Genomic DNA, 16,070 nt, shown 5'->3' with positions numbered 1-16,070 from the left:
GTTCAGGAACACTTCAGAAAACCATTGTCAGTTAACACAGTTCATCGATACATCTACTGAGTCCATATTTCAAATTGTTTTTGGAAATCATGGACATTGTGTCCTCTGGACAAAAGAGGAAAAAGACCATCCAGATTGTTACCAGAGCAAAGTTCAAAAGCCAGCATCTGTGATGGTATGGGGGTGTGTTAATGCCCATGGCATGGACAACTTACACATCTGTGATGGCACCATCAATGCTGAAAGGTACATCCAGGTTTTGGAGCAACACATGCTGCCATCCAAGCAACGTCTTTTTCAGGGACGTCCCTGCTTATTACAACAGCGTGGCTTCGTAGTAAAAGAGTGCGGGTACTAGACTGGCCTGCCTGCAGTCCAGACCTGTCGTCCATTGAAAATGTGTGGCACATTATGAAGCGCAAAATACGACAACGGAGACCCCGGACTGTTGAACAACTGAAGTCGTACATCAAACAAGAATGGGAAAGAATTCCACCTACAAAGCTTCAACAATTAGTGTCCTCAGTTCCCAAACGCTTGAGTGTTGTTAGAAGGAAAGGTGATGTAACACAGTGGGAAACATACCACTGTCCCAGCTTTTTTGAAACGTGTTGCAGGCATCCATTTCAAAATGAGCAAATATTTGCACAAAAACAATAAAGTTTATCAGTTTGAACATTAAATATCTTGTCTTTGTGGTGTATTCAATTGAATATAGGTTGAAGAGGATTTGAAAATCATTGTATTGTTTTTATTTACATTTTACACAACGTCCCAACTTCATTGGAATTTGGTTTGTAGATATTTGTGGAGTATGTTCATGTCCAACTTGGTTTGTCTAATCGTGTTTTTAGCTTTCTGGTTTGTAACGACTGTGATGTGTTTTGGACCGACTGTCATGGTAACCGGTCTAGTATGGAAAAATATCAGACCGGAAATCAGCCAATCAGAGTGCGCGTAGCGTTGCAGCCATATAATGAAAGAGCATATGTCAGTCAGTGTTGATATTGTGACGAGCCGCCAAAAACGAACACTGATCTGCCAGGGTACGGCCAGCAAAGTCTGGCGCTGTGGTTATGGCACTGTCACAGACTGAGCCGGCTGGTGAGTGGTCTGAAAACAAGAGCACCCTGTGCCTCACGTGTGTCCTGACCTGGAGCCCACGTTGTAGATGTTGTACTGCAGGGTCAGATCCCGGCCCTCCACAGCGTAACGGTTCAGCAGGGACTTGGAAGCCAACAATCGTGCTCCCTCCTCTGCTGAGCAGAGCCCAAGCAAGGCCAAGACTACGATCATCATCATCGTCATCTTCATTATCTGCAAAGAACACAATGCCACAGTCAGCAGCCAACACACTGGAAAAAACAGAAATCAAATCAAGCGCAGGACGTTCAATCAGGCCTGCTTACAAAACGGGCAGCTTTTTTGTTTTGATCTGACTATGAGGACAAACCACAGGCATACAGCGGCTCAAGTGGACAACACCGCCATTACTGCTCCCCTCCACAGCATGTCTTTTTCCTGGTTCTCTCCCTCAGCCCCAACCAGTCCCAGCAGAAGACTGCCCCTCCCTGAGCCTGGTTCTGCTGGAGGTTTCTTCCTGTTAAAAGGGAGTTTTTCCTTCCCACTGTCGCCAAGTGCTTGCTCACAGGGGGTCGTTTTGACCGTTGGGGTTTTTACGTAATTATTGTATGGCCTTGCCTTACAATATAAAGCGCCTTGGGCAACTGTTTGTTGTGACTTGGCGCTATATAAATAAAATTGATTGAAATTGATTGATTGATTACTGAACACAAAATATCCATTTCTTGTATTTCCCTTTTTGGGGGGATGCAGGATAGAGGACACTTTCCAAAGGACGAGTTCAAACTAATTTTGGTCGACACTCAAGCAGATACAACCCCTGGCAAAAATGATGGAATCACCAGCCTCGGAGGATGTACATTCAGTTGTTTAATTTTGTAGAAAAAAAGCAGATCACAGACATGACACAAAACTAAAGTAATTTTAAATGGCAACTTTCTGGCTTTAAGAAACACTAAGAAATCAAGAACGGTTACTTTTTTAGACCAAGCAGAGGGAAAAAATATGGAATCACTCAATTCCCGTAGAAAAAAACTATGGAATCATGAAAAACAAAAGAACGCTCCAACACATCACTAGTATTTTGTTGCACCACCTCTGACTTTTCTAACAGCTTGCAGTCTCTGAGGCATGAGTGACAAACAGTACTCTTCATCAATCTGGCTCCAACTTTCTCTGATTGCTGTTGCCAGATCAGCTTTGCAGGTTGGAGCCTTGTCATGGACCATTTTCTTCAACTTCCACCAAAGATTTTCAATTGGATTAAGATCCGGACTATTTGCAGGCCATGACATTGACCCTGTGTGTCTTTTTGCAGGAAATGTTTTCAGTTTTTGCTCTATGGCAAGATGCATTATCATCTTGAAAAATGATTTCATCATCCCCAAACATCCTTTCAATTGATGCGATAAGAGAAGTGTCCAAAATATCAACGTAAACTTGTGCATTTATTGATGATGTAATGACAGCCATCTCCCCAGTGCCTTTACCTGACATGCAGCCCCATATCATCAATGACTGTGGAAATTTACATGTTCTCTTCAAGCAGTCATCTTTATAAATCTCACTGGAACAGCACCAAAGGTTCCAGCATCATCACCTTGCCCAATGCAGATTCGAGATTCATCACTAAATATGACTTTCATCCAGTCATCCACAGTCCATGAATGCTTTTCCTTAGCCCATTCTAACCTTGTTTTTTTCTGTTTAGGTGTTAATGATGGCTTTCGTTTAGCTTTTCTGTATGTAAATCCCATTTCCTTTAGGCGGTTTCTTACAGTTTGGTCACAGACGTTGACTCCAGTTTCCTCCCATTCGTTCCTCATTTGTTTTGTTGTGCATTTTTGATTTTTGAGACATATTGCTTTAAGTTTTCTGTCTTGACGCTTTGATGTCTTCCTTGGTCTACCAGTATGTTTGCCTTTAACAATCTTCCCATGTTGTTTGTATTTGGTCCAGAGTTTAGACGCAGCTGACTGTGAACAACCAACATCTTTTGCAACATTGCGTGATGATTTACCCTCTTTTAAGAGTTTGATAATCCTCTCCTTTGTTTCAATTGACATCTCTCGTGTTGGAGCCATGATTCATGTCAGTCCACTTGGTGCAACAGCTCTCCAAGGTGTGATCACTCCTTTTTAGATGCAGACTAACGAGCAGATCTGATTTCATGCAGGTTTTAGTTTTGGGGATGAAAATTTACAGGGTGATTCCATAATTTATTCCTCAGAATTGAGTGATTCCATATTTTTTTCCCTCTGCTTGGTCTAAAAAAGTAACCGTTAATGACTGCCACAATTTTTTTTGGATTTCTTATAGTGTTTCTTAAAGCCAGAAAGTTGCCATTTGAAATAACTTTAGTTTTGTGTCATGACTGTGGTCTGCTTTTTTTCTACAAAATTAAACAACTGAATGAACATCCTCCGAGGCCGGTGATTCCATCATTATTGCCAGGGGTTGTACAATATAAAATAGTGTGTTTAACTAAGAAAAAAATAAATAAATAAAACTTCTTTTCCCAGTAGTTCTCTTATTTTAACTGGATATTAAACTCAATGAAAACAGTCACCTGTAAATTAATAAACCAACTTTTGAGGTGTTACACCAATAATGACAAATTAGACTTTTTCACTTTTACATAAAAGTAATTACATTCATTTTTTAACATTCAATTTTTTCTTCTGCTAAACTAACTACAGTGAGGAAACTAAGTATTTGAACACCCTGCGTTTTTGCAAGTTCTCCCACTTAGAAATCATGGAGGGGTCTGAAATTTTCCTCTTAGGTGCATGTCCACTGTGAGAGACAATCAAAAAAAAAAAAAAATCCAGAAATCACAGTGTATGATTTTTTTTAATAACTTATTTGTATGTTACTGCTGCAAATAAGTATTTGAACACCTGTGAAAATCAATGTTAATATTTGGTACAGTAGCCTGTTTGCAATTACAGAGGTCAAATGTTTCCTGTAGGTTTTCACCAGGTTTTCACACACTGCAGCAGGGATTTTGGTCCACTCCTCCATACAGATCTTCTCTAGATCTTTCAGGTTTGGAGTTTCAGCTCCCTCCAAAGATTTTCTATTGAGTTCAGGTCTGCAGACTGGCCAGGCCACTCCAGGACCTTGAAATGCTTCTTACGGACCCCCTCCTTAGTTGCTCTGGCTGTGTGTTTGGGGTCATTGTCATGTTGAAGACCCAGCCATGACCCATCTTCAATGCTCTTACTGAGGGAAGGAGGTTGTTTGGCAAAATCTTGCAATACATGACCACATCCATCCTCCCTTCAATACGGTGCAGTCGTCCTGTCCCCTTTGCAGAAGAGCACCCCCAGAGTATGATGTTTCCACCCCCCTATGCTTCACAGTTGGGATGGTTTTCTTGGGGTTGTTCTAGTGATGCACGATAACAGAATTTTTAACAGATAACCGATAACCCATTTTTTGGGGGGAAACAGAAACTGATAAACTGATAACATGTTTATATATTTCCTCCTAATTTAGAAATAGTAACTGTACAAAATGTACCAACTCTTCCAAATATGTGTGAAGCATTAACTTTCATTTTGAGAATATTCATCCTAGTACAGCACTGACTCAAAAACCATTGTGTAGAGCATAATGCTAAGATTTAATGACAATTTAATACTCAAATGCTGACAACCAGCAACTCATAAATTTCACAAAGAGAACATTTGTGCAATTTTGTTTTAAAAACAACATATATTTAAAGACCAGTAGAACTAAGCCAAGAACACTTTACATTAGTTTAACAAACTTCATTGTAACAAGTGGAGCCACATCTTGTGATAAACAAAAAACATTTTCACTTATAAAATTACAAAATAGGTAGTGCAATAAGTGCCAGCTTCTTTGAAATAGCACCACTCAAATACAAAAACATTCAAGATATCAGGGTTAAAATAAAGCATTTCCCTTCTAGGAATCATAGAACATAAAAAAATGTAACAAGTGGAGTAACACAACCTAAACAAGGTCTTGCTGATTTATAAAAAAATAGTAAATGAAATATTTTTCTCAAAATATAACCTTAAATGTAAAATACATTAAACTATAATTAACTATAAATTAAATAATAAAGTAGTGCATTAAGTGTCTCCCCTCAGGAATGACAACATTCAGTTACAGAACATAAAAAGATCCAAGTTAAACAGTTCATGAAAGGCAAGAAAAACTTACGTGCCCACATTACTCCTCTGCTACAACTCAACAGGTTGTAATGTTTTGACCTTATGTTCATTCTTTTTTCAATTCAGGGCAAATAAGTGGAAGATTTTTCTTCACAAACAGAATCATCTCTGCCTTCTCACATCCTAACCAGTTTCTTTTTTCGTCCATCACATTAGCAGCTGCAGAAAACAAGCGTTCACTGTCAACGCTTGTGCAAGGTACAGACAGGTATTTCCTTGCAAGCTGAGCCAGGTTTGGGAAGCAGTACTTGTTCTTTTTCCAGTAGTCCAACAGTGTCATGGTGGCTTTTTCAGTGAGCATGGGGAGTGTGGCTTCAGAGATGTAGGCCTGTAACTGACAGTTAAACATATGTCAGAATAGTATAGGTCAATCAAATGATCAAATATTTTCATTTCAATATTTACCTGCTCTTCCATTTGTTTTTGTTTTTTTTTTTTCTGGCTGACCAACTCCATCTGTGTTTTCCTCTATTATTTCAGCAAACATCTCAAGGAGAAAATTGCTTCCACCTGCAACAGGCTTTGTTTCTGGCTCAACCACCCTTACATCTGTAAAAAGTCATTACCAATGTTAAATAATGCATTTGTTGACAGATAAATTGGGATAAGTAAACAAAGAATAGTACCTGAAATATCACAGTTGTTGGCTCTTTAATTCCTACAACAGCATGTTCTTTGAATTTTCTTTAGCTTCAGTAGTGAAGTAGTGGTTCTTATATCTTGGATCCAACAATGTGGAAATTAAATACAAGGGCTCTTCATCAATGTGACCAAATCTTCTGCTGGCAGCCTCCAGTAAGGTGCTCTTTGCAGTTTTTACACCTTGGTCAGAGGAACAAGTCTTGTTCAAAAGTCTCTTCAAAGCTTGGATGGCTGGGATCACATCTGCCATTGAAGGTGAAGCTTTGCTAATGTCCCGAGTTAGTTGTTCACAAGGGTCAAGAATGGTCAGCATATTTTCAGTCAGTGTCCACTGGTATGAATTCAGCACTGCTGGCAATTTTCCAACCACTCCATATACAGCCAGTGTTTCTTTTTGATGCAACTTTGTAGCATATAAAAGGTGCTATTCCACCTTGTTGGAACATCCTGTTGTAGTCGAGTGGGCTTAATAGTGAAGCAGATAACCAAAACAATCGTTCAGTTTGTGATAAAAGCATGAAATTTGGGACACATATAGCCAAAGGCATACCAAAAAGATTTGGATACATATTGGAGTTAAGCTGCTGGATTATAACACCTAGCTGGGTTTGTAATGTTGAGAGAGCAGTAGTGGCAACTTGTGAATGTTTAAAGTGGCCAACAATTTTTCGTCCAATTGAGATACAATCAGCCACACTCCTCTGACTTAGCACAGCTTCATATATAACACGTTGCAGTGTGTGTGCCATGTAGCCCAGACTTGAGAGTTGACACAGATCCATTGCTTTTATCGTGTTCTTAGCATTATCCCGCAGGACAACATGTACCTTATCTTTTGCAATATCCCAGTGCTTAAACATCTTCTCAAACGAATCACACAAGTTACTTGTGCCGTGTGGGACCCGGGGAGATCTTGGGCGCGTAGAACAGCTTTCTGAAGTTTAAAGTCTTTGTCAATCCATTGTGCTGTCATACTTAACGTGCTCAATTGGCTCATGTCTGACATCCAAATGTCTGTTGTGAAGCTGAAATAATTGCAGTCAGACTCATCTTTCGTCAGCAGACTGTAACTGTGTGTGGCCACCACATCGTATAGCGCAGATAGGCAAGTCTCTGCAAAGTAGCGGCGACTTGAAATCTCATAGCGGGGTTCAACGTGCCACATTAGCTGACAAAATCCTGTGCCTTCAACGACTGAAAAAGGCTGCTTGTCAAGTGTAATAAACTGTATGATTTTGTCGTCAATTGCTGTCGCCCTTGGGTCTTTTCAGTCATACTTTTGCTTTCTTTGATATGTTTCCTTGATAGTTAGCGGCTCTGTAGCTTTACGTCTGCCACCGTTGCCTCCGGTACTTTTAGCATTAGCAGAACAGGCAGCCTCATACTCAGCCCATAAATCTCCACTAGGGTGGTTCAAAAAAATAAAAGTTGGAAATTCATTACTCTCACCCCTTCATTTTATGATGCTTTGGGAAAAAAGAAAGCCTGCCAAATATTTGTCATACATTAATATTTAGAGGTAGCACATCATAGCTGAAGGTTGTAAATATATCAATTATCACTGCCCGAGTGCCCGTGCAATAGGTTATCCATTATCCAGTATCTAATCACATCACTTATAAAGAGGATAGAAGTTAACCACCTGAGTGTAGCTAAAGTATAATTTTATATTCAATTTAAAACTATACCTGGGTTTAAATATTTCTCACAAACATACTTTCAAAAATGTTATTTTAGGCTACAAGCTGAAAATTTTGCTTCAATTCACAGCTTCTTTTCTTTCAGATCTTTGGTGATGGTGAATCTAACATGAGATAAATGTAAAAAGAGACACTTGCTGACTTAACATGCTTAACCATTAACTGGAAACTTCAGTAAAATATGTCAGCTACTAGCAGTAGAACATTTGTATACCTTATTGGTTCCACCGACTGAAATAAAGGGAAACAAATTGCCCTCAAATGGGCAAATAAGGTATTTTTCTTCAAACACACCGATTTGAAGAAAACTGTCCACGATGCTGCTGTGACCTCTATAGACATGGCAATTCCTTTTTGGGAGAGAGCTAGAATCCCACTGAGGGCAAAGCAGCATCTGATCACAAAGTTAGAAAAGGTGTTCGGAAAATGGAAAACATTGAAAAAGACCAAGAATCGCAATACAGACAAGCAGAAGAAAGATGAAACAGTGTTTTGTGAATCTTTGGAGGACTTGTTTGACATGGCACATCAGGATGTCCTAACAATGATAAAGTTTGAAGATGACAGACAGTTCCTACTTGCTCAGCGAGAGAAAGGTAGAAGGGGATGCATGGCAGGCATAGATAAAATACAAACTGCCAAAGAACAAAGAGCAGAAAAAAGGAAAGCTGCAGAAGCAAAATACAAAGAGAAACTGGAGGAGCCTGGACCATCTAATGTCTCACTACTTGACACTGTCTCCAGCCAGAGTGAAGAGAACACAAAGTCCAGATGAAGAATTTGTTATGCCAGTGCCACAAAAAGCCAGTAAAATTAAAGCTGTTGTAACACCAGGAGTTGCAGCAGCATTGGATAGGACCAAAACAACAGACAGAAGTGCCACCTATATTCTGACTAAAACGGCAGCAAGTCTTGGTCATGATGCAAGCAACTTAAATATCATTATCATGTAAAGGATGTTCTCTTATGTTACACAGCTGTATAATTGGTTCTTGTGCTGATTCATACATTTTTGAACATTAAGTACTGCAAGGCATAAAGAATATTATTGTTTGGACCTAGATCAAAATATGTGGAAATATATAAAGCATAGACTTATTTAAATTTATCAATAATGAAACAGTATTTCATCAATAAAATGAAAATGCAATGTTTGATTGTTATAAAATCTTCGCTACCCCAGTATGTAGGTATTGTAGGAGCATGATACATGTACGAGAAGAACTGCATCTCACAATTCATGTTTTAGTGTTAACTATTTTATGGGATATGAAGATTTGATTTTCCAATGTATTGCCATAATTTCTGTCCTGACATATCAATATTAAACTGACAGAAATAATTTGGAAATATCTGGAAATGACCATACTATATGACAAAGTTATTGCCAGCAAAATCTTTAAGGGCTGTGTACTACCAGTAAAAATTATTAGTTTTATGAAATTGTACATGATGTGTTTTTATGTTAGGTACAACAAATTTAGAGGGTGAGACTTGAAGTTTTAAAAAAAAAAAATTTTGACCATTTTTATGGACCACCCTAATCTCCACGATGGCGAAATTTAAGGTGACTTATCAGATTTGTTGTGTTAAAGCTCGTCGCCTTTTTCCCTCCCCGTGAAACTTCTGCCGGCATGCATTGTAAACTGCCAATGAAATATTTTCCTGAGACACAGTAAAGAAAGCCCAAATGGACGATGCCATTTTCTCTGTTTTCTAAACACACCTCTCCGCGCAGCAAATTTACATCACAAATAGCCGACAGCACAGTCAGAGAAGGGAGGGGTTGAGGAATACCAGGCGCACAACACTCAGATCAACAGTGAAATGGGGATGAAGAGTCTTTATTATTATCGGCAAATTTTTTTAATTATCAGAATTATCTGCGTGACATCACAAAGGCCATTATCGGATGATAACTATGGCCACCGATAGTTATCGTGCATCCCTAGGTTGTTCTCATCCTCTAAACATGGTAAGTGGAGTTGATTCCAAAAAGCTCTATTCTGGTCTCATCTGACCACATGACCTTCTCCCATGCCTCCTCTGGATCATCCAGATGGTCACTGGTGAACTTCAAACGGGCCTGGACATGTGCTGGCTTGAGCAGGGGGACCTTGCTGCCCTGCAGGATTTTAAACCATGACAGCATCATGTGTTACTAATGTACTCTTTGTGACTGTGGTCCCAGCTCTCTTCAGGTCATTGACCAGGTCCTCCTGTGTAGTTCTGAGCTTTCTCAGAATCATCCTTACCCCACAAAGTGTGACCTTTCATGGAATCCCAGACCGAGGGAGACTGACAGTCATCTTGTGCTTCTTCCACTTTCTAATAAATAATCATAACAGTTGTTGTCTTCTACCAAGCTGCTTGCCTGTTGTCCTGTAGTCCATCCCAGCCTTGTGCAGGTCTATAGTTTTGTCCCTGGTGTCCTTAGACAGCTCTTTGGACTTGGCTATGGTGGACAGGTTGGAGTGTGATTGACTGAGTGTGTGAACAGGTGTCTTTTATACAGGTAAAAAGTTCAAACAGGTGCAATTAATACAGGTAAAGAGTGCAGAATAAGAGGGCTTCTTAAAGAAAAATTAACAGGTCTGTGAGAGACGGAATTCTTGCTGGTTCGTAGGGGATCAAATACTTATTTTCCTCATTGTATCTTTTAATGAAAAATATTTTTTTAATCTGCAGAGAGCAGGAAGAGGAAAAACTCCAGATCCTATAAGCATCACACTTTTATGCTGCACTTTAACATGCTTGTTGAACTGCGCACGCGCACACACACACACACACACACACACACACACACACACACACACACACACACACACACACACACACACACACACACACAGAGCTTGTGTCTTCTGTTGCCAGATGTGCAGTTATTTTAAATAAGTGAAAATCAGTACCATTCCACAATTGTGGGTATTTTGTAATACAGAGGATCCAGAAAGTATTCACAGCGCTCCACTTATTCCACATTTTGTTATGTTACAGCTTCATTTCAAAATGGATGAAATTCATTTTCTTTCTTTCCGGTGCACCAGGACAGCTGTTTTGATTCTGGATTTTGCTCCGTGCGTCTGTCACCTCGCTTTGTGACACGTCACATTCAACAGGCTGCGTGCCTGTTTGTTCCTCTGGGGACACACACACACACACACAAACACAGATATCAGGCAAAGACAATCCAACATGTTCTGAGCGGCCCCGACATCCTTCCGAGCAGACTGGCGCTCTCTGAACACACCACACGGCAGGAATATCTGATAAGATTATCTAGAACATCACGACAGTCGGGGCGTACGTAAGATTGTCGGAACGGGAAGATCAGGTCCAAAATCGGCATAATTATCTTGCGGTGTGAACCAGGCCTTAGTGAGCGCGTCTCCTGACATCACTTATAACCGTGCACAAAGCTGAGCCTCTGGCAGACTGTTTTCAACAGGCTGTGTTTACATCTTTACATTTAGCTTATTTACTTCTTCAGGAGAGAAAAATGTGTCCTTTAATACAACATTGTTACTAACGAGACCATTAAGGTTGAAGGGTCTGTCAGTGGTTGTGTAATGTGTCTCATGTGTTGATGTGGCACTGTGCTTAGCACTTCTCACTTTCAGCTTTCACCGCTAGCTAGCTACGCGAAAAGACAGCCAAGTCCGTAAGTCTCTCCTGCCAGGACATGACCTATGCAGTGCCTCCTAGTGGTGACAGACCAATACTGGGTGCCCTCACAGCCCCAGGCAGAACTGCAATGTTCTCAGAAGAGATTTGGCCCTTAGTCATGAGGCATGCTCAACCCACCGGTCTGTGGACACGCCCTGTTGCCCATGAACTCAACCATCTGCCTTGAGGGCAACCTCGGGAGAAGGCCATGAGAGAAGACCCAGACAGAAAACCCAGCATCAGAGATCTGAAGGCAGTCTGGTGGTAAACTCTTGGTATCTAACATAGGTTTTTGTTTCCTGATACCTTTTCCAAGTCAAATAGTTTTTTCCTATTGAGCGGTAAATTTAACCAGGGTGGATTAACCTTACCACCACTTAGTCCTTTAACCAGAGGTACGCATTCTTTAATGCCATTTTTGATTTGTTCGTGAAAATAGTCCCAAGCTACATTTACATCATTTTTGTTCAAAACCAATCAACATTACTAAACAGGCTACACAACTTTTTTATAGTCTGCCCTGTTATAATCATATCTTAATGCAACAAGCTCACCCAAGTATGAAAATCCTATGATCAGATTTACCAAGTGGACAAATACTCAACTTCTTCACATTCATCAGTGATGAAGAAACAACCAAATTCAAACAATTGGGGGCATTAGTTCCCTTTATCTAGGAGGTTCTAATACATTATGACACAAAATTAAATCACAAAGTTTGTCATAAATTCTTTGTGAGAGTTTTCACCTTCATTTACAGCGCACTTTGGCCAATCAATGTTAAGTAAATTAACATCTCCATTAATCAGTAAAACAACTTTACAAATGTTACTAGCAGCGTCAAATTCCTTTAATAAACTTGCATTATATTCCTCACTTGCATTGCCCTGTCACTGTACCACACCCAGGAGGTCAGCTTTACCACAATCACCTTTCGGGGAGCTGATGGTCTAGTGCAGGGGTGGCCAAGTTCGGTCCTCGAGAGCCACCTTCCTGACAGTTGTCTCCCTGCTCCAACACACCTGAATCCAATGAAAGACTTGTTAGCAGACTTTTAATGAGCCTTTCATTAGACCAAACCTGGCCACCCCTGGTCTAGTGGTTAAGCGTTGGACTTGAGACCGGAGGATCCTCAGTTCAAATCCCAGCCTGATTGGAAAATCAAAAAGGGCCCTTGGGCAAGGTCCTTAATCCCCTAGTTGCTCCTGGTGTATATGGGCACCTTGCATGGCAGCAGCCTGACATCAGGGTGAATGTGAGGCATTATTGTAAAGCGCTTTGAGCATCTGATGCAGATGGAAAAGCGCTATATAAATGCAGTCCATTTACCATTTCATCCAAACCCACAAAGTATTTTTAACTTTCATGTCATTTAACTCAACCTCTACGTGGTCTCTCACCAGTATTATTACATCACTTCTAATTTCAGTAGTATCTTTATGTAAAAATGTAAAACCAGGTATATTTAAAAGACAATCTTGTATGTCACATTTGCATGTTTCAGTTCCAAATATAATGTCCGGTTTCACCTCATTAACATCAAGTCCAAATTCATCAGTTATACTTGATATACTCTCAAAATCTGTGGCCATGTATCAAAGTGTGTATTCATCAGTCTGAGCTCTTTGAGCAGTTTGTGGCAGCAACAGTCTTTGCAGTTCCTGATTTTAACGGCCCGGAAGAGTTGAGCAAAATGTCATATGTAGCAAGAGCCTACGCTTGTTAATTATTAACATTCCATTTATTCTTGCATGCAGACCAGTTATCAGGTCAGATCTCCAGGTGGGTAACTGTAGTTCATTATAATGTACAAACTAATGTGACAGAATACATGAGCCTTCATTAAAATAAACTAAGACATATTTTTACGTCCCTCCAGGTCCAGGTGACAGTGACGTGTCCGTCTGCAGCTGGTTATCTGGACACAAACTGAACACCTGCAGTTGGACATTTCATTTGTCAAAGTCTTTACACACACATGAAACACCTCCAGAATTTCTATCTTCCTCACCTGCTTCCAACATTAGTGGATGAATTTGTTGCTCTGCCCCAAATATCTGAATCTCTTAAAAATACAGTCATCACTTACCAGGTGTAACAGACAGTAAGAGAGCACTGTGTGAAGGAAAATAAAGACGCATGGAAATAAGACACTTTCAGTTATTTTTTTATTGTTACAGAGAAAACAGTGTTTTTAATACTTTTTTCAGGATTGCCCCCCCCCCCCAAAAAAAAAACATGATCTGTGTTCTGTACACGTCACTGCATTTTCCACTTTCCCCATAAGCATCAGAAATAAACCTGATTATTCCAGACGGGGAATCAGCCCCTAAATACTTCACTGTGTCATTTACTTAACAGTGACTGTATGAATCACTTCTTGAATCCAGGCTTTTTGCTTTTTGTGAAAGTGTCTCTGTGCAGTCACTTACACAGGTTGTATTAGCAACATGCTCTTTAAAACCTTTTGGCAAAGTTGCTTTGATCGTTTCACGAGGCAACCACACCGTGAGACCCTTCATGTGTTCACACTAGAGCTGGCTAACGACTCAACTTTCAAGAATCAATTCGATTCCAACTCTTAAGAATCAGAATCGATTATTCTGATTCAATTCCATCTAAAATTGATTTGGGTTAGTGTTATTTAAACCATTTTTGAGCTGTTACCTAATTGTCTAGTTATGCAACATATTAATACTCGTATTCTAATGACATTTGGCAGCAAATTAATGAAGTATTGGGAGTTAATAATGATGGCTATAAGACTGATGGCATGGACCAATCCCCCTCCCAGAATGATAGAGCAGTATTTTTATTTTACTGAATAGATCCAGGGCAGCCAAAAGAGGGCGCCAGAGGTACCTGGTTCATTGCATTTCTTTTGGCTATAAAGTAAGGCTGCAGCAAAATTTAAGAAGTATGGCTTTACTTCCCAAAATTTGATAATCAAATTGTAGGCACTAGTGTTTCAGAGAGTTATAAATTTAAAAATTTTCCGAGGGCAAATGGTCCCGGTCTCCCCTACAAATGCACATGTCTGCAGCGCTGGCTGTGTGGCACGCTACAAGAGAACTTGTCCCACAGCCGCACAGACTGACTAAAAAGTCAGTCCACACCAGACAACCTTCACATGGTCCCACGGAAAAGGCATGTTATGAGGAACGAAAGAAAAAAAAAAAACAAAAAAAAAAAAACTGTGAAGTAAACAGCAGACGATTCTCTTTTCTTGCCCATAACGGATAAGACTCCCGGTTGTCATGACTGACATCTTTGAATGTCTTTGACAGAGGCTGATGAATAAATTGTGGACCTGCTTCTTAATCAAAACCAGTGGGTCCACAACTAACATAGAGAAATGACTGTTTTTACACCCTCAGAAACAGCATAATAGCCCAACTGCATATTTTATATATATATATATATATATATATATATATATATATATCTTTGGATGTATGAATCAATCTGTGGGAATTAAAATGAGAATCGATTTAAAATCAGCGAATCAATCTTTTCAACAGCACTTGTTCACACATCATGTCTACTCACATCCCCACTGTGCTGCTGACCTGAGTTTGTGATATTTTAAATCAGTGTGAAAATCAGCCGTGATACAGTTCTGTCTTAGTTTGATCAAAGTTATTAGAATTTGGGGCACAACCAGCATTGATGTTGAAGTGTTTCAAATCCTGTGAGTGGAATCCCGGCATACAGATGGGAGTCTGCATCACTCTCCAAGATGCAGTCAGCTGCAGGGTGTGGAGGTCCTGGTGGATACATTTCACACGTGATGGTGGGTCCTTTAGAACAGGTGTGATCCTCCATCCTTGGGTCTTAGATGACTTCCTCATCCTGATCCATGTGATCTGGTTCATCTGAAGTCAGCAGTACAGGACATGATTATCAAGAAGTGATTCATTAGGGTTTTCATGACAACACTTTAATTACACCATTAACCTTCTATGAACCCCACGACTTCCCAGTGGTACCAGCATCACCTCTGTGCTCCAGAAACCAAGAGAAAACCTGGTACATAATAACAGCTACAATAATAAATCCAGATTAAGATTAAAATACTGTATTGTTGAACATTTAATGTCTGTACTGAAATTGTGGCACTTTTAGGTTCATGCAGACCAGCAGTCCAAACACATTTTAAATGTTAACTCTTCAGAAAAGGATAGTATATGTTGTTGCTAATGACTGTTTTGTCCTCCAGACACATGAAATCATACCTGTTATTCTGGTGACGCTGCTGTCAGTGCTCGTTAGCTTCTCCGCTGGTCTGTCACATCACAACCACAAAGTAAGACGTTCCTCTGTGGGCTTTTTGTCAACAAAGTGAAAAGAGCACATGTATAACATTTTGGGCGGTCTTTTCAAGTTGAGTTTTTTCAGCCACATCCTTCTGGGTTCCTCATCCTTCGGTGCGTAGTGGAAACTCAGTCTGGTGTCAGGAGCTCAGATATCACTGTTATAGCCGCAGATTTAACTTCGCCTGGTTGTGAGTATAACCCCAAACAGCGCAATGTGTTCCCGAGTTGCACAAGGACATTTTTAAATGCTACGGGAGCAGATCATCTTTCAGGGAAATGAAAACTTCTAGAAAACAAACTCCCGTGTCTCAGGAAGTCGCACCCATAACTGCACCCCCAGGAATAAGGTGGATAGGGTGAATGGATTGCCGGTTTATAGATGTTGTTATTGTGCTTGTTTTAAGTAAACATGCCAGAAGTTCAGGTTATTTGTTATTTTCAGTGGGAATTGCTGT

General features: G+C 40.1%; 1 protein-coding gene across 1 annotated transcript in view; it reads right to left on the bottom strand.

Annotated features, from left to right (window-relative positions):
• The window catches only part of ssr2 (signal sequence receptor, beta), a 65,133-nt gene that overhangs the window by 28,062 nt on the left and 21,001 nt on the right, over window positions 1-16,070 (bottom strand). The window contains exon 2 of the mRNA XM_034161130.1: window positions 1,154-1,317. Coding sequence (XP_034017021.1) covers window positions 1,154-1,314 — 161 coding nt within the window. The 5' untranslated portion in view covers window positions 1,315-1,317. The remainder of the gene's footprint in view (window positions 1-1,153; window positions 1,318-16,070) is intronic.

The sequence above is a fragment of the Thalassophryne amazonica genome, chromosome 20, assembly GCF_902500255.1.
Source record: "Thalassophryne amazonica chromosome 20, fThaAma1.1, whole genome shotgun sequence".
NCBI lineage: Eukaryota > Metazoa > Chordata > Actinopteri > Batrachoidiformes > Batrachoididae > Thalassophryne > Thalassophryne amazonica.
The sequence above is the reverse complement of the archived record's forward strand: the minus strand, read 5'-3'. Positions and strand labels throughout refer to the sequence as shown.